Source organism: Carassius gibelio, chromosome B2 (assembly GCF_023724105.1).
Source record: "Carassius gibelio isolate Cgi1373 ecotype wild population from Czech Republic chromosome B2, carGib1.2-hapl.c, whole genome shotgun sequence".
Classification (NCBI taxonomy): Eukaryota; Metazoa; Chordata; class Actinopteri; order Cypriniformes; family Cyprinidae; genus Carassius; species Carassius gibelio.
In genome coordinates this window covers 15318370-15344537 of record NC_068397.1, presented here as the reverse complement: position 1 = coordinate 15344537, position 26168 = coordinate 15318370, and the positions used below count along the sequence as shown (strand labels likewise).

The window sequence follows — 26168 nt, the reverse complement described above, 5'->3', positions numbered from 1 at the left end:
ACAAACAGCACAGTACAAGCATTTAATGTATCATCAATGCTTTAAAGCAAATGTTTGTTCTTTTTTATTATGAACCTCTAACAGAGGGAGTCACAGTCGAAGACCATATTTTCTTCCTCAAAATAAAATCAGGATGTCCTGGATCTATTCCAGTGCAACCATTTTTTTTTCAACCTAAATAAGTTATCCAAAGGAAACCAGTCAAACATATATTGAATAATAACAAAATAAATCAAGCCTGTGATTTTCTTAGGGATGTAAAAAGGGCCTTTATTTTTTAAGAGTTCAGTCACATACTGTAGATGAACATAGAACTTATTTGGTTGGTTTAAGGCTATTATGTAATTGTTTAACACTGCAATCTTTGGCACTGGTTTAGAGTCTTTCTATCTAACATTTGTACCTTGCATGTAAAAATATATTTTTTATTATGAATATCTATCTTGATACTCATAAAGTAAGCCTTGATTCAGTTTTCTCTCCATAATCATAAAAAGCGATTATTTTTTCAAATTTCTTGCGAATCATATGGTTGAGCATCTACGGCGATAGCTTTGTAGAATTCCATCAATGCCATGTTTGTTCAGCCAATTAATCTCATTAGCAATGAAGCACATTCTTCAGAGACAATCAACAATAAACAATGCATGTGATGTGACCAGACGGTGCATTCAAGGATAGTGTCTGAGCAGATTCCATTGATCATTTAAGAAAACTGGCCTGAAATGTCTTTAGTGATATCACTAGAAGACTATTTAGTGAAAAACAGGTTTGTTTACAGAGCAAAACACATTTCTTGCTCAGCATGTGGAAGCTCCATCAGTCAGGCCATTTATGGTAAAATAAAAGCTTATGTGAACTCGGGTTGTGTTTTCTCTCTCACCGAGCCTGTAAACATGCCCCATATGTGACCTGATGCTCTCAAGTGCCATTGAAACAAACAGGAGTGTTTAGGAAACTTTCACACCAGGGCATGTTGTTTTAGGTTTACCGTTATCCAAAAAAAAAAAAAAAAAAAAAAATCATTTTTTTGGCTGTGTCGATTCAAAATAAATGTGGAATCAGCGCAACTAATCAAACTGCAAATACAAAGAAACATGAAGCTTAAGTTTACTAATGTGTCTTTCCTTATTTGGAATCAACTTTTTCAGATATTATAAAACAAAAGGCTTCTCATGTTGCATTCCAAACAATGTCATCATCACCAAAAAAGTTATTTTGGCTTCTAGTTTTCTAGTAACTTTATTCATCTTTATATAACATGGAATTTCTTTTTATGTGATGAACTCAACTGAACGCTACCTCATCTTGCACTCTTAATTCAAATTTAGCTGGGCCTGTGTTTGTTTTTTTGGGCACAGTTTTTCTGTAATGTGATTTGTAAAAAGCTTCAGCTTTCGTTTTTTTTTTTTCTTGTCCCTGCCATTGGGGAGTATCTGTGGGAGGCATCTGGTTTGTTATTCTAAGTTTGTGATGGACAGAAAAAGAATGCCTGGCATTTATCGTAAGATTTGGTGAACCCTGTTGCATTCATTTTTATTTTAGGCCTATTTATGTTATTTATGCACTCTTGACATAAAATAAAGTCTTGATATTTAATGCTGTTTTTTTGTGTATTGTGAGCATTATATATGTAAAGATGTGTAAGTATGCTAAATATAAGCTGTTTGTATCTCTTTCTATGGCTTTTGCTTTTTGAAGCTAATTTGTTGATTCTCTATTAGTGTTGTTGCTCTGGGTGTCCTGATGTGTCCTGGGGTGTTCTTTGTGATTTTAGGGAAAGGCAGTTCCAGTATTTCCTCCGACCTGAGTTCAAGTACAGATCAGACATCAACCAAAGCTCCAAAGAATGCAGCTACCAGTGAAGGTAAGCATGTGGTCTTCATTAACCATCACTAGCTAGCCTTTTGTTTTTGCTCCTTTTGACTTGATGATTATTTTGGTGAAACTTTTTTTTTTTTTGTGAGGCTATAAAAACCTAAAAATAAACTGGCCATCACAAACACTCTGGAATTTTTTTTAATCCATTTTCTTTTTTTCATTATCTAGTCTCCAAATCTGATCCAAATCCATAGTGGTGTTTAGAGTTGCCTCTGGGGAAGAATCTAACTGGGTGTGTTTGGGTGAATTGTGTGAATGTGGATGAAAATAAAAAGACAGATGCAGGGGATCATGTGAGGCTGGCTTTTGAGGCCCTTTTTCTTGCAAGGCTTTCTTGGTTTATTCTGAGTGGGAATTATTAGAACACAGTTGTTGGTATGATTCTGCTCTAATAAATCATACGCAGAATAAACAAATGCTGATTCGAAACAAACCCCATAATGTCAGAATTTGTGTTTTGTGGCTTTCAATCCCAGTCTGTTAGATCTGACATCATAAATACACTACTGTTAAAAGTTTTAGGGTCATTAACTTGAAAAAAAAAAAAACATTTATTCATTAAACTGATCAGAAATGTTATTTTACAAAAGATTTATGGTGTTGAACTTTTTTACATCAAAAAATCCAAAATGTGTCATGGTTTCCACAAAAAACATTAAGCAGCACAACTCAACATTGAAGATAATAAGAAACGTTTTATGAGCACCAATTGAATTCAGTTCAGTTCAAGTTTATTTGTATAGTGCTTTTCACAATACAAATCGTTGCAAAGCAACTTTACAGAAAATTACGTTTCAGCAATATATTTATTTAATCAGCATATTAGAATGATTTCTGAAGGATCATGTGACACTGAAGACTGGAGTAATGATACTGAAAATTCAGCTTTGCATCACAGGAATAAATAACATTATAAAATAAATTAAAATAGAAAACCATTTATTTTAATTCTAAGAATATTTCACAATATCGCATAAAAAATTGTGTACTTTTTTAAATTTGACCAAATTAGCCAGACAAACTTTAAAAATTTGCACTCTCTCACATCAAGAAAAATTGACCAGAATTATTGATGATTCATCTTGAACTACATCATTTATTGTCCAATCAGATTCTTAATTAGAATGTCCCTCCCCCAGTGCCTCCTCCAAACAACTAGCAAGTAGCAAATCAACTATAAACAATAGCCAAAAAAGGTAGTTTCCTGCTAAAAACGTCCTGTTTTAATACAAAAAACGATACATCAACATGTAAAGAACATGCTCAACAAGCAATTTCATTGGGTTTGTTAATCTGAAGGTTAATTAAATAATGTGAAAAAGAACAGGCAGTAGTCTGCATTTATCAGTGGTTGTGGTTGTAAAATGTGCTGTGCGTGGACTTGGGCAGGAACATGAAGTAGACATGAATGGGGTGTATAGCGTGTGCAGTGTAGAAGGTTGTTCTCCAGTAAGGGCATCCTCAGAGCCAACCTGTGGTGTGTGTGTGTGGTTGCGGCCTGCAGTATATCCAGCCCTCAGTGAGAGCAGATCTAGTCTCTCCTCAGTCTGTCCACAGTAATGTCAGAGCGGTTCTTCCAATGACTGCCTCTGCGGCTTTGATTTACACCAGCTCCGCCTTAAACACTGCAGATGGGAAGACGCTGTAGCCACTGCTCTGTATAGACCAAGCCATTGTCTCTCTTTGCTTACAATTTGGTCTTGCGACCAGCAGAGGTGTTAAAGGGATAGTTCACCTAAAAATGTAAATCCTGTCATCATTCTGTTACTTTTATATGGCTTACTCACTTCTGTGGAACACAAAAGAAAATATTCAAAAGAATGTTTTGACTGGTTTAACTATATAATGAAAGTCAGTTGAGTCCAAAACAACAGTGTTCTCGTTTAATTTAGACAAAAAAAAAGCACTGAGACATATTTCAAAATATCTTCTTTTGTGTTTTGCAGAAGTGAAAAGTCATACAGGTTTGGAATGACATGAAGGTGAGAAAATGACAGATTTAGAAAAAAAAAGGTGTGGGTGGTCTATTCCTTTTTAAATGTGCCTTTTTATGTTTGCAAGCTTAGTTAAAGGGGACATACACAGTTTCACCCAATCTCAGGTTAATTTTGAGTACTTATAGAGTAGTACTGCATACTTAATCTCTCCAAAAAGTCTTTATTTGTATTATATTTATAAAAGAAAGATAAAGCTTTACAGTTCTCTACGGGAAAAAAAGCTGAACTCCTGGAGATAAAAATCGATGACCACTTAAGCTCCAACTGCCAACAAAACACAGGCATTTGTCTCGCTTTCTGTCTGCAGTTTTGGATCATGACCGGGATCTTTTATAGCTGGGAGCGCTTCAGTATCAAATAATGTGGTAATCCAGTGTCGAACTGGGCCTTGTTTATAAAATGTTCGGCAACAAACGTGCTTGTGAAACTGCGTTTCTGCTCCGGAAGAACAAACCGCATCCACTGTTTACATAATGTTGGGTTCTTTAGGAAGCTGAACAAAGTTATCTTTCTCTTACAACCAAAAATACATGAACAAGTTTTCTTAAGTGGGTTTTCTGGGATGGTAATCAAATGATTCAGGTCATAGTTAGAAGGGAGAGGTTATTATGTGAGTATAGGAGAGCATAAGTCTAAGTGGACATCCATGACATGCGAAGTCCCACAAGGCTCAATTCTTGCTCCGCTCTTGTTAAGCCTGTATATGCTCCCACTAAGTCAAACAATGTGAAAGAACCAAATTGCCTATCACAGCTATGCTGATGATACCCAGATTTACCTAGCCTTATCACCAAATGACCACAGCCCCATTGTCTCCCTCGGCCAATGAACTGATTAAATTAACAGTTGGATGTGCCAGAATTTTCTTCAGTTAAACAAGGAAAAAACTGGAGTCATTGCATTTGGAAACAAAGATGAAGTTGAATGAATACCATTAAACAACTAAAAATCAAGTCAGGAATCTTGGTGTGATTCTGGAGACAGACCTTCGTTTCAGTAGTCATGTCAACGAAGTAACTAAATGAGCATACTATCATTTAAAAAAACATTGCAAGAATTAGATGTTTTGTTTCCAGGCAAGACTTGGAGAAACTTGTTTATTTATTTTTTCACCAGCTGGGTAGACTATTTTAATGGTCTCCTCACCGGCCTTCCCAAGAAGACCATCAGACATCTGCAGCTCATCCAGAACGCTGATGCCAGGATTCTGACTAGAACCAGAAAATCTGAGCATATCACACCAGTCCTCAGGTCCTTACACTGGCTTCCAGTTACATTTAGGATTGACTTTAAAGTACTTTAACTTGTTAATAAATCACTCAATGGCCTAGGACCTAAATACATAGCAGATATGTTCACTGAATATAAACCTAACAGACCACAGATATTTAGGATCGAGTTAAGATCGGTTCACACAAAACAAGTGGAGTCTGCTTTTAGTTGTTATGCCGCCCACAGTTGGAATCAGCTTCCAGAAGAGATCTGATGTGCTAAAACATTAGTCACATGTAAATGCAGACTCAAAACTCATCTGTTTAGCAGTACATTTATTGAATGGGCACTGTGCAATGTCCAAACTGATTGCTCTATATTTTATGTATAATCATTTACTATTCTTAAACCTTTTTCTTTTCTTTTCTTTTCTTTTATGTAAAACACTTTGAATTACAATTGTGTATGAAATGTGCTATATAAATAAACTTGCCTTGCCTTGAGAGACATTCATGCCCATATAAGGAGTTCCACTCTCGTCTATGTCATGAATAGCCACGATCAAAAAAAAAAAAATTTCCAAACTTTTACCAACTGGGAGGTAAGATTTTTAGCACAAAATACTCCATCATACGTTTAAACAGTTTTTAGAATTTTTTTACATTTTTAGCATGAGAATCTAACTCTTTAACAGTGTAAACAACTCTGAATGCATGAAACAGCATTGTACCCCCTCTTAAATGTTACTTACACCACTTGCTGAGCCAGAACTTTACATTGAACCACTCAAACAAACAGGATAATTTTTAACTTGGGAGAGGAGAAAATATTTTAGCATCAGAAAAATGACAAACTTCAACTTTAAATTTAATATTACATGTGACATATTTCCAGCTTACAGGAAAATTTAGAGTAAAAATGTCAGAACCAAATTAACTCTCGATTTATTCAAAGCTTGAAACTAAACCCACATGAATTGTGGGTGGTCATTTAGTCTCCACATGTTTGCATTTTACAGGGGTAGTTTATAAAATGTATTGCGGACAAACTTGGGAATCCTTTTTTTAGATTAGTACTGAGTGCTGTGAAGCATTTTCGTGTCTTGAGTTATTTCATTTTAATGTGTATGCGTGGCTCCTCATTGTTTGCCACTCCTGAGATGGAAAAGCGCAGCCACTCATTTGCTCCATAGTGAGTCATCTATCCTTATGGTGTATCAAGTCGAGTCCTAAACTTGTCACTGTTAGTAGAGTGGAAATTGAGCCATTTGACCAAGGAGAAGTGGGCAGAGCAGCTTCAGAGCTGTCAGATAGCATTGTTCTGAGAGAGGGCCCTTTCCTACCAGCCCTTCCTCGCTGATAACCCCACAGGAGCTTGAACCCTGTTGCTTGTGCTGTGGTGTGTTTTTATTGTGGAGTAAAAGCATATGTCAGCTCAAAATTGTCAGTGCTTTGTAGTTTCGTTTAAGGAAAACCCTGCAGTCTTCTGAAGCTATTTATATGGGATATTTGGCATCAGCAGCCCTTACAGCGGTCTTGAGCTGTTGGTGATGCCCCCGCTTTGATCCCCTGAACATTCCAAGTGATTAAATGTGTTACAGTGGGCAGTTCAATTTTTCAAAGATCAGTTACTTGAAATGGAATGTAGCACTTGACCCAAAACCAATCTGACCCAGATCACTTTTGAACTACATCATGGGTTGCGTAATGCTGGTCAGTATTGATAACAGCAACAGTATTATTATGATTTTTATTACTGGATCATGCTTTTAGGTATGCTGCCTATTTAAACTTGTAAGTTTGAAAGTTGAAAGTTATTTTTGCTCTAGATTATCACAAAATTATCATGGTTTTCACAAAAATAGTAAGCAGCACAACTGTTTTCAACACACTTTTGAATAAATTGGATTTAAAATACATATGTTAAAATAGAAAAGTTATTTTAAATCGCAATGACATTATACTTTATTGTTTAAATAGTGTGAAAAAAATATTGCATTTTTATTATTTTAAAAAACATGGCCAATCATTACCAAAACCTTACCAACCGTGAACTTTAAAACTGTAAGTCAACTGTCTGTTAATGTACCGTAGTACTGAAACAATGCTTTATTTGTAAATAATAAATCAAGCTGTTCTTGCAAAGATGCCAAAAATGCACCAAAATGTACAGTTATTTGTGGACCGATAACATCTTTTGTTGAAGGTGTGCTCTCTTATTTTAAAGTTTATAGCCAGGCCAGCAAGAGCAAAAGCTGGATTGATTTTATCAGATGTAATTAGCCTAGCAGGCTGTGCTAGTCCTGCTGGAAGTAATCATTAGCCCCTTGCTAGCTTCATCTTTAAGAAACATATGTTCTCTGTTTTAATCCCTGAGCTGTAAACTACAACTCTTAAAGATGACCCAAGGAGCTTTTCGCGAAGCTGCACGGTTCTTATACGTTTGGATGATACTCGTGATTTTGGCTAAGGCCGTCCTGTTTATCAGAAGAAGTTTGTTTTAAATTATATGTCAAGGTTATTCCAAAGCAGGGCATGCTCAGCTGTTTTTAATTAAATGAGCTGATGGGAACGTAGTTCTGTTACATCTGAATTTTTCACCGTAGAGTTCCCTTATTTTCGTACAGTTTGTTAACTTATTAGCAATGACAGATGCTATACATCAAATCAAATATCTTTCATTCTTCAGTTTGAACCTTGAAATTGGTGTTTGAAATAGTCATCCAGGTCTATGCTTTCCATCCCTTCGATACTTTTCTCCCTAGACATTACACTTAGGCTCTTACTAAGCTCGGAGTAGTTTTGAATTCCTGTATGAAAGACTGTGAAAGTAAAAACGTACGTCAGACCAGTGGAATTCACTCTCCTTGACTTTGGGTTTGAAGGGAGTGCAGACTGACTCCCCAAAGGAGGAGTAGTCTTTATTAGATTAGAATATTGTTCTATACTGTGTTGGAAAATGGACAGTGGTAGACATTTTATTAGCTTCATATTCATATATCAGTCAGTCTGTGTAAACAAATGAAGGAACACTTTGTGCTGTGGTTGAATAATGTTCTATTGAGTGCATATCAGGTCTATCGCATGCTGCTTTTAGGCAAAGTGTCTTAAATCTGTAAATCTCAGTGGCCACAAAGCAGGATCCTTGTAGCCTCAAGGGCCGCAAACCAATTTTGTAAATCATATAGTAAATTGTTTAGAATACTTAACTTGCATGAGCAGACAAATAGATGTAGGATAACCAAAAGTATAACTTTTTTTTTTAATGTACACTTTTTTCATGATACAGTTAATAACATGACAGTAATAAGGGCCTGTTTACACTTGTTATTAAGATATTATTGGAAGGTTGGTAGACAGGTATCTCAAGTAGACAAGCGAGAAACATTTCCATTTAAATCTAGTGTTTTAATCTGTCTCTTTTGTTCACTTTCGACCACTGCTTTCTGGATTATTCACAGGTATATATGGGCTTTTTCTGATCCTTCAATCTAATATTGCAAAATAAGTTAGCGCAATTTACATAATAACACGTAAATTGGATACATTGGAAAATGATACCAAGAGCAACAGCTTTGGTTTCTTCTCTAATAGCCACAGAACTATGCCAAATGTTTTGGGGTTGGGTTAGAATCAAGACAGGAAAGAGAACACCTTTTTTGCACCTTCAGTACAAATTTATGATTTTAACTGGCAAAGTTTAAATCCCGTCTGGCTAGCGCACTTTAAAAATATATATCCCATAATAAGAGGAGAAGGCAGCAGTCTTCAGTGGCTATTCGATTGCTTTTAACAACATGATCATTTAAACTACGAAAGCAATTCGGTCGAATGTTTTTCTTGACAACCTTTGGAAGTGGTCGAAAAACAGACAAGCTCAAAGCATTTCACACCCGGTTTACACCTGTACATAGTGTTGTAATCTGATTCAAATGCATCTTAATTCCAGGTGTAGCAGGGCCTTAGTTTAGACTACCTATTATATGAAAGGGAAGATCACTGTAATGGGACACATGGTGACAACTATTAAGTATATACTTGCACCCTAAAGTTCCTTTCTAAAGTGATCTGATATAGAGTGGTTTATGTTGCTGTACAAAGTGTGGTTCCTGTAAGTCTTCTTTTCATGCAGAAATCTGATCTCAGCGTCCTAAGCGTGCTGGAGAGAGAGGAGTCAGGGTTGAGTTGAAGTTCACGGTGAGAGATACGTTTCCATGTTGAAGAGGTGTCTCGGGGTAACACACACACACCCTCATACTCGCTCATATATATCTATCCATCTCTTTAATGTGGTTGCTTATGTTGCTGCTGGCTATACTCACTGTACACACTGACAGATACTACAGATAATATCTTGTGATTTCATGAAGGATTGTCAATGCACGCAACGCTGTCATAAATAATGAGTTTGTTTTAATGTTTACATTAGATGTATCTGTAAGACTTGCCTGGTTTTATTTGGATCAAGTGTGCACTTAAATTCGAAAAAGGTGGATTTGTGGTTTAGTTTCCATGCCTTGAGTTTATGGAAAGAGTTTTCAGAACCTGAAAGAAGACAATAAAAGTTCCCTGCAGGTCTCCTTTAGTTGACTTTATAGATATATTGCTTTGGAAATATTTAAGTCAACTGATATCTAACGAATCCGTTTGCAAATCCATAGTTATTACAGAATAAATGAACATTCCTTCAACATTATTAAAGCAAAACGCTTTGCACTTTATTTTTCAAATAAGCTGCAAGTTGCAGAGCGATTTGAATGAGGCATAAAACAGATATAAAGTGACATGTTTTCTTTCTGCATTCCTTACCAGACAGCTTTATTGCTCTGTAAATGGGCTTTATGTCAAAATCTGCACCCTGCTGAGAATGAATTCTGTATATATATGCAAAGAAATACATTTTCATGCATTCTTTATTAAATAATAAAAAAAACAGTGTAGTTTAGTATGAAGGACCGGAAAGGTTATTGAAAATTCACTGAAATTCATTGGTCAAAAGAAGTGGGAACGCTGAAAATGGATTATGGCATGCTTTATCCTAAAGCACGAAAGGTGGGTGTGACTTTCAGATCAAGCAGATCTTTCATTACAGGCATGAAAAATCAAAATCAGACATCTGAGGGAGTCTGTGGCCAACAGTTTCACAGCTGTTGCTTGGTCAGCTCAAGTCCCGCTTTGCTTTTGATTTCCTGTCTTTGCTCTAGAGGTACAAAGCACCTGATTTGAACTTTGTAGAGCAGTTCAGTTTGCACTTCTTCTGCAAGACTCCAGTTCAAGTCCAAGTTTCATGATCTGAGCTCTGGACGGCCTAGTCTGGACAAATTTTCTTTGGCATGACACAGAGTGGGTGTTGGAGAGAAGTCATTGGTAAGGAGGTATGCGCTGCAACATGATAGGATTTGTGAGGTTCCACCCGGAAGATGGCCTTCATGAGTGTGTGCTGAATAATACGCCTCATCTAAACTTTGAGCTTTGGTGGGAAAGAGATGTAAGTCTTTTGAACTCATCTGGGCTCTTCCAAGAGAAGGCCAGTCAGATTTACGAGTCCAGAGCTGAATTAATTGCGTGGATGAAACAAGATCTGAGAGAGATGTTGCTTAGCTGCTTATATTTCCCCAAGTTTTTGTGACTTCATTATCCTGCAAAACCCATTGTGAGTTATGAACTTGAGAATAGTGTTCAGACTATAAAAAAAAAAAAGTTGTAAAAACTGAAAGGCCATGTTATTTCAGCACTGTCACACAAATCATTACAGGGTGACTTGCATTAAAACATAGATCTGAGCTTCATCACTGTGTCCATAAATTATGATAAAAATAATTATAATACAGAAATGCATGTATGCTTCATTAAGAGGGCAATCCTAGAATGCACTGCAACATGCTCAGTAAATCTATCCAAGTTAGAGAATTGTTTATTATTATAATACAAACATAAACTAAATTTGGGTTCGGAAAGATTTGTTAATGTTTTATAAGTCTTATGCTTACCATTTATTTGGTCAAAATACAATGCAAACAGTAATATTGTGAAATATTATTACATTTCAAAATAAATTATATTTATTTGAATAGATGTGATGGCAAAACTGAATTTTTAGCTTCATTACCTCCAGAAATGATTCTAATATACTGATTTGCTGCTCAATAAACATTATCAATGTTGAAAACAGCTGTGCTGCCTAAAAGGTTTGTGGAAATAGTAATACATTCGATTTTTTTCAGGATTCTTTGATGAATAGAAATTCTAAAAGAGCAACATCTGTTTAAAACAGAAATCCTTTGTAAATGTCTGTATTTTCAGTTAAACAAAAGTGCAAAAAAAGTTTACTTTTTTTAAAATGGTTTCTCCTAAATGTGCCATATATATATATATATATGCTTATTACAGTGTTCTGCCACAGAAGTCATGAAGCATCTCAGACACTGAAAGGACTATAGAAAAATGAATTCCCACTTCACCCAAGTACCAGTGGTGATGAAAGCTGCTCAGCAGCAAAGGGAAGTGATTGTTTTTCAAGGGAAATGTCTCGCAGGTGTCTTGTGTTACAACCCTTCTCAACACAAAGTTTGGCTGTTTAACAAAATGATATGGATGTATTGGGACTGCCGTTTTGTTTTAACCTCTGGATGTATAAGGTGAAGTGTTGCCCCTAGTGTCATGACAAAGAGAGTTTGGCCACAGCAGAGGTGAGAGGGACCTGAAGCAGGAGAGCAGGGGCTTGAGTTTTAGCTTGTAGGTTTATTTTCTTTGTCTGCCTCTTTTCCCTGCTTTAGAGATTCAACAGTAGGAGTTTAAGAGAGGAAATTCATTTGATTTCCGTAGACACTTGGCAGAGTATGGCATTTAAAGATTCCCATACTCAACCACACTGTTTTTCTTTCCACAGCGCTTAAGTCTTTGCAAGTCTGAGAGAGGCTTGGTAATGGGATTGCTGCAGGTTTTCAATATTTGAGTCATTCTACTGCTATTTTTCCCCACAGTGCATTAATAATACAAAGGCAGATGTGCACATGGTAGTTCTTGCATGCTAAAGCACAATGGACTCAATAGGGATGCACAGATATCAAAATCAAGGCTAATATGATATTTATAATTGCTAATTATGTTCTGTTAGGCCTACTGAAAAAAAGGGTATATTTTTCTACAGATGAATAATATCAAAATTCTATACTGTTATGTCTAAAAATAAATACTATTATGTCTTAAATAAAAACATTAAATGAACTCATTTCTATTATATTGGCTATACTTTTCTATTTAGTGACAAAACGCTATAATACTTTCTCATCTATTGCCCACATTCAAGGCCCAGAAAGGTAGTATAAGGACATTGTTAAAATGCTTTTTATGCAAAAAGAAAACACAACTTTTTGTGCTGACTTAATTCAGCAATTTCTTCTCTTCCGTGTCAGTCTTCGACACACATTCCCGAGAGGATCAGTTTTTTGTTTGTTTGTCTTTTATTCAAAGAGAGATTTTCTAATTTGTCAATATGTAAATTACAAGGAGACCTGACCACACGCGAAGAGCCACAAATCACTTATGAACATGTTGGAGGATTCTTGGCCAGCTACTTTAAACTCTTATAAGCTCTTCAAAAGAGTTGAGCTTTTTTGTCAAATGACAGGATGATTACAGCGACCGCAGTGCACCCCTGATTAGTGACATGTAGTTATTTCAGGGAGTTGAGAGAAGGATGCTTCGCCTGTGTGGAGAAAGAATAAACAAGACCCCCGCTGGAGCAGTTTGATGGTGTGGTGCTTTGGTGTGGCATTCATTTAGATGCCCAGTCTACCATCTTTTACTTCAAGACTGCTATTGTGGGAATGTAGGTGTGGTAGCATGACTACTGTGATCTAAAATGACTTGAAAATGAAAAAATTGTCTGAGTGTCATTTCCAGTAAAAATGGCAGAAAGGAGAATAATCAGCTTTTGTCATTCTGCATCACTAGCATGTGTATTTGTGGAATGCACTTGAGTACAGAGACCGTTGTCTCTCACGGTTGTTTCCTGTAATGGGGAACAGTAGAGTGAACAGGAAGTCAGTAGGCAGTTATTTCCATTGTGCCCCAACTACTCTGATGAGGTCATTGCTTCCTTTTAGGAGGCCAGGAGCTGCTTTGTAAGAAGCATAATCTCCCGAATGAATGTGTAATAATATTGAAATCATCTCAAATGTTGGTGACATATCATGGAAATCTGAAATTTTTCTTGTTTAAGTGCTATAATCAAGTCTCTGGGGAATCTACTGCGGAGTGTAATGTACTTCCTGTGTAATGTAGAAAGGGGATCTTATTATAATATTACCACCCTTTAATCTGCCAGTTTCCACCCATAGCGCCACCATTGTGTTTTTGCAAGTGGTGTAGCAGTTCTAATACCAGGGTGAAAGTTTGAGTAAAGCATTGCTAACTATTCTGTCTTTTGCTGCACTGACGAGCACAGAACACTATTTAGAGTCCCAGCCTCAGAGGAAACAAGAGAGCAGTTGATTTATTGTATCATTATGCTGCTGCCATACAAATCTAATATAAACATGCAATTTATTTCCCAGCTGTTCACCTTCACAGACATAACCAACAGTTTTTTAACTTGTGTGTTTTTAACATAAATTTGTGTGTAAGCTTGTCCATGTTTCTGCTTCCACTCAAAATAGGCATTTTCAAAATAATATAATTAATAATCTGTGGGGTATTTCGAGCTGAAACTTCTCAGACACATTCTGGGGACACCTGAGATTTATATTACATCTAGTAAAAAGGGGCATAATAGGTCTCCTTTAAAAATTATTTCCATTTCCGTTATTTTTTCAGTAACGCGGTAATCTAACTAATTACTTTTCCCGTGGTTACAACGCCGCACGTTACTGAATGTTAAATGCGGTGCGTTACTATGCATTGATTTAATAAACTATGTAATCCGAACGGACCCCTGGCTCACACAGCGAGTGAGCAGGTGGGTTAATAAAGAGATAAGCGATTATGAGATTGGCTAAGGCAGAGTCATGTGTTTCATGGTAGCCAATCAGAGCCAGTGTTTTTACACACATGCCAGCACACGCGGCTGCGCCAGCGGCGCCGAACACACACACACACACACGCAACAGCTACACAGATTCGCTGGCGAGATGGCGAGTCAGGGGCAATCCGATGAAAAGTTGGCAATGTTTACATGTAATGTGTGACACGCATCTACAAAGCTAGTGGCCAAAAACACTTTTCTTACAAAGATAATACTTGAAGTGCAGGATAAAACTCTTGCTGACTGTTGACGTGCAATAAATATTGAAAGTTATGTACCTGTCTGTTCTACTCATTTCAACTGACTTGTGAAAACTGCAAAAAAAAAAAAAGTACAAATTCTCTGACATGTAGCAACATTTATTTTTATTTTTTATTTTTTTTTACAGTAACGCAAATAGTTACTTTCCCTGGTAACGAGTTACTTTTATTATAGAGTAATTCAGTTACTAACTCAGTTACTTTTTGGAACAAGTAGTGAGTAACTATAACTAATTACTTTTTTAAAGTAACGTTCCCAACACTGCTATCTAGTAATCCCGAAAACACTGATTGCCTTGTTCAGGTGTGTTTAATTAGGGTTGGAGCTAAACTCTGCAGGATAGTGGCCCTCCAGGACCGGAGTTGCCTATCCCTGCCCTATACTCACCCTCTTGATGCCCAAAACCAGTACTTAAGGTATTTTGAAAAATGTTTCAGTGTTTTTCGTGTGTCCATACAATGGATATTGTTGTCCAAAAATTTTTTTTGAGTGAACTGTCCCTTTAGGAAGTATACAATTTATTCAAAAATGAAATTTGTTTCATAATTTATGCTGTTCCAAACACGTATGACTGTCTGTCCCCTGTGGAGCACAAATAAAGATATTTTGAAGAATGGTTTTTGTTACCATTACCAAAATAAAACCTTGAGAGATTCGTCAAATTATTTTCTTTAACGTTCCACAGAAGAAAGTCATACAAAGTTCCACAGAAGAAAGACATACAGGTTTTAAACGAACCGAGGTTGAGTGACAGAATTTAAATCTTTGGTTGGATGAATCTATTTAGAGCTATTTTAGGTAAGGGCAGTTTTAAAGGGGTCATCAGATGTGACATGCACTTTTTCAAGTTGTTTGAACTGAAATATGTTTTGGCAGAGTGTGTACACAACCACCCTATAATGATAAAGATCCATCCAGTGTTTTTTTTTTTTTTATCTCGTTAAATAATTTCTCCTTTCTCAAATCAAGCAGTTCTCAGATGCCTGTCAGTGTGACATCACACAGACCCATGCCCTCCCACGGTAGTTAGACCCACCCTGAGTGAGCTGTCATCAGTCCACCATTGTTTCGATGCCAAAGCATATGTAGACCAGAATATCTCCTAAGCAACTGAGGTGTTTTGTTGTTGGATGTAATAATGAACATAGCAGTCATAATTTACTCCCGACATCTGAGCCACTGAAGATGCAGTGGATTACATTTGTTTTTGAAGAAAATGCGCCCCTAATCTAACTAAATGCTTCTATGTTTATGCGAATCATTCGTGATCCAGCTTCACCTACAGAAAAGTGAGTATAAGGTTTTTGAATAAATCTTTGCAAATCGGCGTTCCTAATAACGTGCTAGTTAGCAAGTTTCATGATGAATGGGGTTAAAGTTGACCATCTCTCAGAGAGCGTCTTGGAAAGGGGGGGGGGGGGGGGGACAGCAGAGCTCATTTGCATTTAAAGGGGCATGCAAAAAAACTACTTGCTCTGAAAATAGCTGTTTTTGACAAGGTACAAACAGTGCTGTTTCACACTACCATTGAGAAGTTTTAACCAAAACTATGTTATGAATTTTCATTAAGACCCTAAAGAATCATATCAACTTAAGGAAAATGGGCATCCGATGACCCCTTTAAGGAAAAAAAACATCCCTTTCTATATGTATGGAATGGGTCGGTGGAAGACAGATAACTTGTAATATTTCATCCAGACCGACAGGAACTCTGTAGAAGTACTCCAGGCTTTTTCTGGATTAACAGTATGTTTCCATTTAGCCACGAAATGTGCGGCCCAGTCAGCAGATTAGCTATTTTAGGTTTTGGAGATTAGATCAGCGTGGCACTAATAAGAATCTGTGAATAATGAGCTTTGAGGCCAAATGCTTTGGCTGCTTTTCATGTATAAGGCAGAGGGATCGTTCGCGTTCAGTCTGGCATCTGACAGCCTCTGTGAGATTTGGTTGCTTAGTGGGCCAGCCAATCACAATTCAGTATGACTCGTTTCTTAGATTCTACCTAATCTGTTAATCCTCTCCCGAAAGATCCATTTAAAGATCTGTTTGTGTAGAAACTTCATCAAAAATCTTTCATTGTCTTTGTTTGCACACAGTTTCTTGTATTTAATTTTCTCTGGACGTCATCTGCTAATGTAGAAATTTGTGTGCAGGCAGAGTGTACATGTGGTTAATTTGTGTAAGGGGGCCCAGGCCAGGACGAGGGTGATCAGGCTTCAGACTGTTTCTCCAGATCCTCTCTGCTTTATGCATCACCAGCCAGCCTCTCCAAACTGGGGAGGGGAGCGAATGAGAACAGGGCAGACTGGTTAGGAACATGAAATGCCTTCCCTTCGCCTCCTTTACTGTGGCAAAGCCCTGGTTTGAACACCAGATGTTTGAATATTTCCTTTATGATGTTTTTGATTAAATAAGATGAATCCTGGACCCATAAGGAGGAATATTTCTAGAACAATATTTATGGTGACACGGTTACTTCACTTCTTTTTAATATGATAATTAGAGAGTGAAAACATAAAAGCAATGTGGAGATTTGACTCCTCGGTATACTGTTATGAATAAATGCACGGAATAAAATAAACAAACAAAATGCAAATTGTATGCTGATGCCGGAACTGAAAAGGTTTTTCTGTACCTAACACTTTGATACCTGAGACTGTTTAAGATGGTGACTTTAAAACTATTTTTGAACTGTGCAAATTTTGTTAACAAGCTGGGTCACATATAAATTGCTTATTAATATACAAGTAAGTTTCAGAATAAAGAGGGATAATGTGAGTGATTAGTCCACATGCTCACTGGTAGTGCATGAGCACAGCTGCTCTTAAATGCACAAACACTGCAGAGCCCCAGATTCTCGCATGAGAAGCTCCGAAGGCATTTTAATCAAAACAAGATGCCCCTCTGGAAGCTGGAAGGGGCACAGCTGAGACTTACGCAGGACCAGCGTCTGTCAGGAACTGTGGTTAGACTGACAGATGAGCCAAGCGCAGGAGTGCCAGGTCTGTCAACAACCTCTGAACGACTCAAATGCTGCAGCTGCAGAAGGAAAGGACACTCTCTGCTGTCATGTACCCTAGTACTTATACATTTATGATTATTTTATTTCTTGGCGTGACGTTTGAGCTTAATAGTTCTGACACTTAAGAAAGCAAGTTTTGTTAAATCAAAGTCCAGCAGCAACAATCTCTGGTGCCTGATACCACAATGTTACAAGTTCCTGGGGTTGTGATGTGAGATCGGGTTACTGTCTGCTGCCAGAGGTCACGCTTGGTGTCAAAGTGGAAGAGACACATCTGAAGACATCACATTTTGTTTCTTTTAACTAAAACAATGGTGAGATTGGAGACCTGAGGTCATGAACCTGAACTGCAAGAATATGCATTATTTGAGAAGCTTTTTTATATTCGACCATCTGTGTTTTCTCTTCAAGGAGCTCCATTCTGAGAGTAGCATGGTAAAGGCCCTCAGTAGAGAGAGTGAACAATATTGGATTCATTTCAGTTCATTACTTGGAATTTTGGTGAATTTGGAAGGTATTTTATTGAATATGAATAACTCTTTCCATGATATTGGCGGAATTTTCTGGCTTTCCGTGTTTTCACTGGTGTACGGTTGGAGGCGCTATTCCGCATCTTCTGAAAGAGTATTGAATGTATGAGTCGAAACATGGCAGAGAAGGAGCAGAAACAGGTGATCGCATATTTAAGCAGATGCATATGTAAAAAAATGCGATCATAAAACATGAATCATTATATAAATCAAAACTGCTTATCGTTACAGAATGAAATGTCGATCCATGAAGTGATATAGGACCGTGCAAGCTTCTATGTTATGTTCTATGTTATGATCTTCGTTCTGAATCTGATCCAGACGGAGTCTTTTACAAAAACGCAGTTTCTTAAGCTTTTTGTTCAAAAAGTTTTTTTTTTTTTCATGAAACTTAAAAAAAGATTGTATGAAGCTACAGTAGAATTTTGTTGTTGTTGTTCAAAAGCAGAGGCTCAGTTGACACCAAATATAATTGTATATATTCAAATTATATTATTTTTTATATAACATTTTAATATTGACATATTGTATCATATATTGTATGGTCTATATAAGACCTATAAACATTTTTAAACTTTTCTGAATCTTTTGTTAAATTTTAATTTGCATCCTGTTTGCTACAGCAATTCGAAAGCAGAAATCGGAAAATTAAAAGATATCCTTAATTCAATATTGAATAGGACACACTCCTCCTTGTAACTGTATATAAATTAAACAAGCATGATTTTACTACATCCAGACATTCATTATTAAAACACACACACACTTTACATAGGAGCGATGACAGTATTGCTATGAAATGTACTTGGATTGGGGCTTTTCTCACCAATAAGAACAAAATAAAATAAAATAAAACTGAAGTGGACAGATCATATGATGTTTTAAACTGGGTGGAGAAATTGCTGTTGCTCCCCTCACATAGTCAGCTGGTAGCCTTTTTGCAAGAAAGGGGGAAGAAAGAAAATAGTTTTGGGGGTTTTCAGTGTAATGTAGATGGATTATATAACAACATATTTGCAACTTTGATTGATGTGGTGTTTGCAGATCTGAAACCTGCACTGCGTGTTGAACGCAACTGCCAGAGACAAATTTTTGGTTCTGGCTAGAGGTGTTTCCCCTGATAGTGGCCTGTGTGGAGCTGTGCAGTCATCTGTGCATGTGTAAACAACAGGAGCGAGTGGGGCTGACCTCCTGTTCACCTCCACTCCAGACCCTTTGGAGTCTGCTCAAAACATAGAAGCTGGCCCTAACTCCAAACATCTCATTTTCATCCTTCAAAAGGGTGAAGATTTGGACCGAGATTATGGTTAAAGGGTCCTGTCTTAAGATAAGCACCAATCTGCATTATGCATATTTGCAGGCAATTACCCCTGGAACGCTCCTAAGATGAAACAAGACTTTTGTTGTTAAATTTGTAAGAGTGATTCCCTCCAACCGCTCTGTTTCTGGCTGTTTTTCCTTTTGGTGTTTTCAGAAAGAGTTCGTTCTGTGAGAACATAGCATATCCTTGTGATCAGATGTGATTATTCAGAAGCAGACTATGAAGTATGTATGAATAAAGGTCTTAAAGTTCAACAGCAGGAAGCTTTTGTAACAGGAACAACTAATCAATCCCAGAACTGACAGCTCTGCTATTAACAATGCTTGTTCGGGCCACATGAGCAGCGCCGTCTCGGATTATAGAGGTGTGCAGGAAAACATTCCCGCTTGACATTGTTCAGAGGTCAGTGAGTGATGGGATGCTGAACAGCTGGAGGAGTGACGAGTCTGAGAGTTCACAGCAGGCTTTGCTTAAGTGAGCTACGGGGCAAAATGGCATTTCTCACATTCTCATCTGTCATTGTTTTGGTCTGTGTGTTTAGAGGTCTACACCTATCTCAATGCCGGGCTATGAAAAGACTGCAGAGCTCAACCTGATATTGAACATTTGCTCTCAATCTTTTGGGGAAATCAGTTGCATGGTTTATGGTAGAGCTTTGGCAGAGTTTTGTTGAACGGGTCCCAAAAATGCTGTGTTTGGAGATTACTTGTGTTATTCGAATGCTGCAGCTGAAACTTGGATTCCTGATGATTCAGATTCTTTATTAGGGCCCGTAACAGAGACGGGGGGCTTAACAATTGTTTTTGTTTGTGGCCTCTCAAATTTAATACAGTCCTGTTTAAATTGGGTTGTTGTTGTTTTTTGATTATCCTTTAAAGGGTTAGTCCCCTCCACCCAAAAAAAACCCCGGATGCGAGTGGCTCAGTGCAGCTCAACGCAACAAAATACAATAAATCCCATTAAAATCAATGATGCTGTTTACATTGGATGTGTTGCAGCACGACACGACAAATCCACAGCAGTAAACTAATAACTCATTCAATTTATGATGTACTGACACAAAGTTCAAATGATTTCCAACGGTCGCTTGTTGCGTCCAGCGTAAACAGAACTTAGCTGTTGCTGCACAATGTGAGGTGTCAATTGTCACACAGTGTTCTTCCAGCTCCCCGGTATTTTTTATTCAAGATTTGAAAGAAATGCTGGAAAGGTAAACTGGGTTTCTTCAGATGCAAACTTGATTTAAAACAGGCCTATATAAACAGGGTTTCTTTTTTTCTTTGAAACACTGAAGGCTTTGTTTGTGCCTGTATATTTTTTTTGTTACTTTTGTCGGACCAGGTGTTTGTCAGTGGATAAAAGGCTAGTTGGAATCTTGTCTCTGGAGTAGTTTTATGTCTGAGACCCTCATTACACCTGCCTTGAATACCAATCCACGGTCTATTATGCACTAATCATGGACTTCACCTCTGCTAAAAAGAGGAAAGAGGCAACCCCCTAAACAACTCGAACAAATGGCACAGAGGCATTTCACATTTTTTAACGTTCAACTTCCAATGAGTTATAGGAAAAACAGTTTAAGTTGTTTATTGACATTAATGACGTATTAGTTTAGCTTCAAGTTTCATGTTTTCACCTCATTTTCATTAGATTGCAACCAGAACAGGCATGGAACAGTCTTAAAATAAATGCAATAATGAGATACAATTCGTGGCTTGAGGTAATTATGGCTCCTGTGGCATTATATGTGGTTTTGGGTTAAATTTGGCAAAGTTACTCTTTTAAACCAGAAGTTTTGGGGGATTTAGAAGAAAATAACTGGAGCAAATAAAACTTGGAGGCTAAAAGAGAGTTCTAGAAACTCGTGGATTCTTTAAGACCAAATGGTATATATATATATATATATATATTCAAGAAGGATCGTAAGAGTCTGAAAGTGAAGCACCAGAAGCAGGTTTCTTCATATGTTTTTGGTCATTGGATAGGTGTCGAGGTTTCACAGATGAACCATTGATTTTTAAACTAATGGAGGATTAGTAGATTATAAATCCTGTTTTTAGCAGACTAACACACTTTAGAATCAGTGCACACACTCTCCAGCCCTCAGTCCGCAGAGCTTTAAGCTGCTGAAATCCCATTGTGTGCTTGAGTAATGCAGTATTATGGATGTGTGAAACAGACACTGGCACCCTGATTGCAGCTGCTGCTTTACTGTTTATTCAATCTGTCGAAGAAAAAAAATGTATGAATTTGAGTGTATAAACTGTTAACTCAGGAACTTTTCTTTAAGCCTCCCTTTGAATTCTGGCAATAAGCAACTTTACACTTCTATTTAGCAAGATGAATTGAGCAAGATGTTTCTTCACGAACAATTTTCAGACATGCTCTCTATTATTAATTTCACACATTTATGTCAAGCATCATAGTGACACCGAATGAATGCACGGATGGTCAAATGTTCCTGATGATCATTGGATTATTCCCAAAATGCTGGAGAACTTGATCATCAGGTTTTGTGAGTGCTGTCATCATCCAAACAAACGGAAATCTGAAACGTACTGTTTTCACTTCAAAAATGATCTCCCTGATATTATTTGTAATGTGAAAAAATTAATAAAAAAAATGCTAAATAGAAGCATGTTCACTTTCAGTCTTCAACTGATAGGACAGCAGTAAAGTTCAGGTCAAGTTCGGCAATCTAATACTTTAGCTGATCAACCAGCGAATGACCATAAATTAAACCATGTCAAATCAGCTACTGGTTTAAGCTGGATTTTCCAGCAGGGTTGCAATTACTGCTTTAAAAATGGCCAGCACAACTCCTCCTACATTTTGTTCAATTAGAGGCTGATGTTTTGTATTAGCTATGCGAAGGAATCGCGTCTCCTCATGCTGGTAGTGAGGGCAGTAATCTAGCGTGTGAGTCAGGGCCCAGCGCCAGCCTGCAAGGCCATTTCCAATTCTTTGTCTCTAGTGGTGACATTAAAACGTAATTGGCTTCTGCTTCTTCTGCCAACTGTAGTGGCTCCCCATAACATTAAGGGACTTTGGCTGCTCAGAGTACTAAGTTTGTGAATGTGGTGACTGTAGCCATTCAATCCAAGCTAAATGTCTCACTCTCTATATTCCCTTCTGGCACTTTGAGTTTAATGGGGGTTTTGTCTTGACTGTTTTTTTTTTTTTCTTAGAGGATTTCGTATTTACTTTTTTAACTGGTCCTAAAGAAAATCTCTTTTTTTTTTAAATACCAAAGTGAAATGTCATGCATTTTTATGCTGATAATACTGATATGTACTGAAATACTAAAACACCACTACTTAATCTAGAGTGTAAAATAAAGAGCAGGACCGGTGTAGTCTGATTCCCAAATTAATTACATTTATGTTTTTGTTTTGTAATTTACATTCAACATTGTCAGTATTGTGCGATTCCAGAACAAATGACTTTAAATAGCGGTTCTTTTTAGGAAATGAGAAACATGAAGTGCAAAATATAGTCCAGATCCTGAACGAATGATTGTAATGAGTTGCATCTTTGTAATGAATCAATCACACACAGTTTAAAACTGACCATGAGATTAGCTGGTTCCCACTCTGTGTAACATTCTGGCAAGGTTTTCTCAAAACTATGTGCAAAAATTATTCCAGTAATTAAATAGAACAGTCATTTAAAATGATCTGGTATTTAATAATTTTCTTAAAACGTTAAGGGATGTTGTTTTTTCCTTAAATGTTTTAGTTAACATTAACCTAACATTTTTAAACCTTACTACTTGTTTCAGATTATTTAGAGAACATTAAAAAGTAACTTTCCCATAATGTTTACAAAAAATAGAAAAAGGAATATTCTCTTAAAATTCACATACAAAAAATAATTATATATATATATATATATATATATATATATATATATATATATATATATATATATATATATATATATATATGCGTTACATTTTGAATGTTTTGAAAAACATTCAGGAATGTGGTTATTCATAACTTATTCATAACATGAACGTTAGTGAAACGTTATTGGAACATATTTTTGTTAGATGGGTTGTTCATATGACTTGGCAATGGAGTCGCACTTTTTTCCTAATATTTAATCAGAACTGAAATTTCCCTTTTTCTTTGTTGATCAACACCTCGTGATGTTATGGAGATGTGATCTTCACAGCGTGCCAGCTTGTTGGCTCTCATATTCTCATCTATGGAAGCATATCCTTCATATATGGGATATGATCACGCGCTGCTGTTTCCCATTACTCAACACAGCACACTGTGAAACTGTAGGAGACTAAAACATCTGTCAAAGGGAACAATGGGGTCATCATGCCCATAAATTAATGGAAATAACAGACTTATGGCTTGAGTTCTGCTGAACAATACATATTGCGGTTTAAGCAGCTTGCAGTTTAATCAAATGGAATAATAAAAACTTTGATCCTCATCCAGTCATTACTGCCCTAATGGTTCGGGAAGGACTAAATAATGCCTGATACATTATATGTGGGGATTCAGTGATATTAGGCATGGATGGGACCAGGAGGAAATTCACAGGGAGATTAGTATGCGAATATGGTTTTTGCAGGCCGTGTGTACACGCTAGATCTCAACAAGCCTGCCAGAATCCTTTTTCTTAAAGCTATGAAACACTTTCTACCTCAGTCATCATTGCGGAATGGAGCCAAGGCCATCGCTTGTGAAGATAGACAATGAATTAACCGAGGAAATGATTTGGAAAGGAAAGACCACGATTTGTTTACATTATTTCAACAACTTGTCTGTGTTACATAATGATGTTCTCAGAATGATTTGAGTGCAATATCATAGTGTGTTCTTGTCTTTCTCTCTATTCCTTTCCTGTCTGTTTTTCTATTTCCCCTTTTCCCAGACTCGGACCTTAGCATGCGAACACTGAGTACGCCAAGTCCGGCTCTGATTTTGCAGCCTCGTTCATCTCCAGGCGTGCTTAATGGCTCCTCCACGTCTTCCTCCACGTTCGGCACGGAAACCATCGCCATGGTCCACACGCCGCCCACTTCTCTCACCCATCCGCAAAGGAGTCTGCGACAGCCGAGGGACCAGCAGGGGGCGCCCATCGACATCCTTCCTGACCATGCTTTTCTGCAGATCTTCACCCATTTGCCCACCAACCAGCTGTGTCGGTGTGCCCGTGTTTGCCGCCGCTGGTACAACTTGGCCTGGGACCCGCACTTATGGAGGACTATTCGTTTGACTGGAGACGTGCTACATGTGGACCGTGCGCTTAGGGTTCTCACTCGCAGACTGTGCCAGGACACCCCCAATGTGTGTCTCACCCTGGAGACGGTGGTGGTCAGTGGCTGTCGGAGGTTAACCGATCGAGGACTGTACACGGTGGCACAGTGCTGCCCAGAACTGCGTCGCTTAGAGGTGGCCAGCTGTTACAACGTGTCCAATGAAGCCGTGTTTGAGGTGGTGTCACGCTGCCCCAACCTGGAACACTTGGATGTTTCAGGTAATTCATCTTTGGTGATAATGTTTGGTTATAATATTAGTATTTATCTGTTTTAAACAATCGCTGCCCACTCTGAACACAATACCTCAGTTTCAGCCAATCAGAACGATTATCTAAGTTGTAGTAGGATTTTGGACCAATGAGATTTTTCAGTGGGAGGGGTTTACCAGCTACAAAACAGAAAGGAAGCCACCATCAAAATAGTTATATTCACATGAAAGACATTGTGATCATTACATTTGGCTTGGTTAGGACACAGTGTAAAAGTCATGATAATAGTGATAAGACAACTTAATTATTAGAAATAATCTGTGTTGATAATATGTTACATGTAAAGGAATTATGTAATTAAATTACAAAATAAATGTCTTTGTAATCTGTTTCAGTTACTGAGAAAAATGCGTAATTAAATGGCAGTTACTTATGAAAATTTTAATGATTACAAAGGAGGTTACGTCTAAATATATTTTCAGACACATACAGATTTGATTGATTTTGTTCCAAAATTGCATCGACTAGGACACAGAATAGGACACATGTTTATTTAATAACTATTTTATTTCCTATTTGGGCCTGTGTATACCACTTATTTATAACCATTTATTTATAATGTAATGGTTTCTGTACACAATTTAATCTTCAATTATTTCAACTGGTTTTGCTTCAGAACCCAGATTACATGTTAGACATAAAGCGATGTCCCAAAATAGCACCAGATTTGTTTATTGTACAAAATGTTTGTATCTACATGACACAATATGAGCTGCTTATAGGCCCAAAAGTTAGCAAATGATTCTTGATCTTGTCTGAACAGGAAAACTGCCCAATTTTGGTTTCTGAAAGTCTCTTGAATTTCAGTGGTCTTATGGTCTCGGCAGCCAATAATTCACTGCACATATCAAATTGTGGTTGGCACAGACTCTATTTATCTTCATTGCAAGTGAACCTGGATTTAATATAGACTGGGTTGTTTCTTTTACCTTGTGACCACTAAAAAATTTCACTCAGAAATTGCTAGTATATTTCACAATTAATAACAAAGAACACCACCACACTGAATTAGACATGGATTTGTTCATGTTTTCAAGGATGAGAAAATATAGATGAATTTTATAATTTGCATTCATCTCCATTTGCATTTTCCCCAGCAGTTCACTACCAGAACAGACCTGTGACCCAGTTGAGGACCACCGGTTTAACATTTGGCATAAAAAGCTGAAATAATGAAGTATTTGAGTCTGCACTAACACAATTATATTCAATTTGACATTCTCAACAAAACATGTCAGTAATGTAGCTGTGTTGGTCTTCAAACTCTCCGAAAACACAGAAGGAATTTTATTCAGCTGTATAAATGACTTCCTGACTCAGAGCCAAACAGCCTGTGCTTCACCTGCTTTGTTGTCCAGCGCAGAAGACAG

The 26168-nt window shown here is 37.3% G+C and overlaps 1 protein-coding gene across 1 annotated transcript in view; it reads left to right on the top strand.

Annotated features, from left to right (window-relative positions):
- Positions 1 to 1777: 1777 nt before the first annotated feature.
- Positions 1778 to 26168, top strand: part of LOC127950373 (F-box/LRR-repeat protein 7) — a gene marked incomplete at its 5' end in the record, with an annotated part of 28276 nt that continues 3885 nt past the window's right edge. The window contains 2 exon segments of the mRNA XM_052547377.1: positions 1778 to 1867; positions 24142 to 24747. Coding sequence (XP_052403337.1) covers positions 1778 to 1867; positions 24142 to 24747 — 696 coding nt within the window.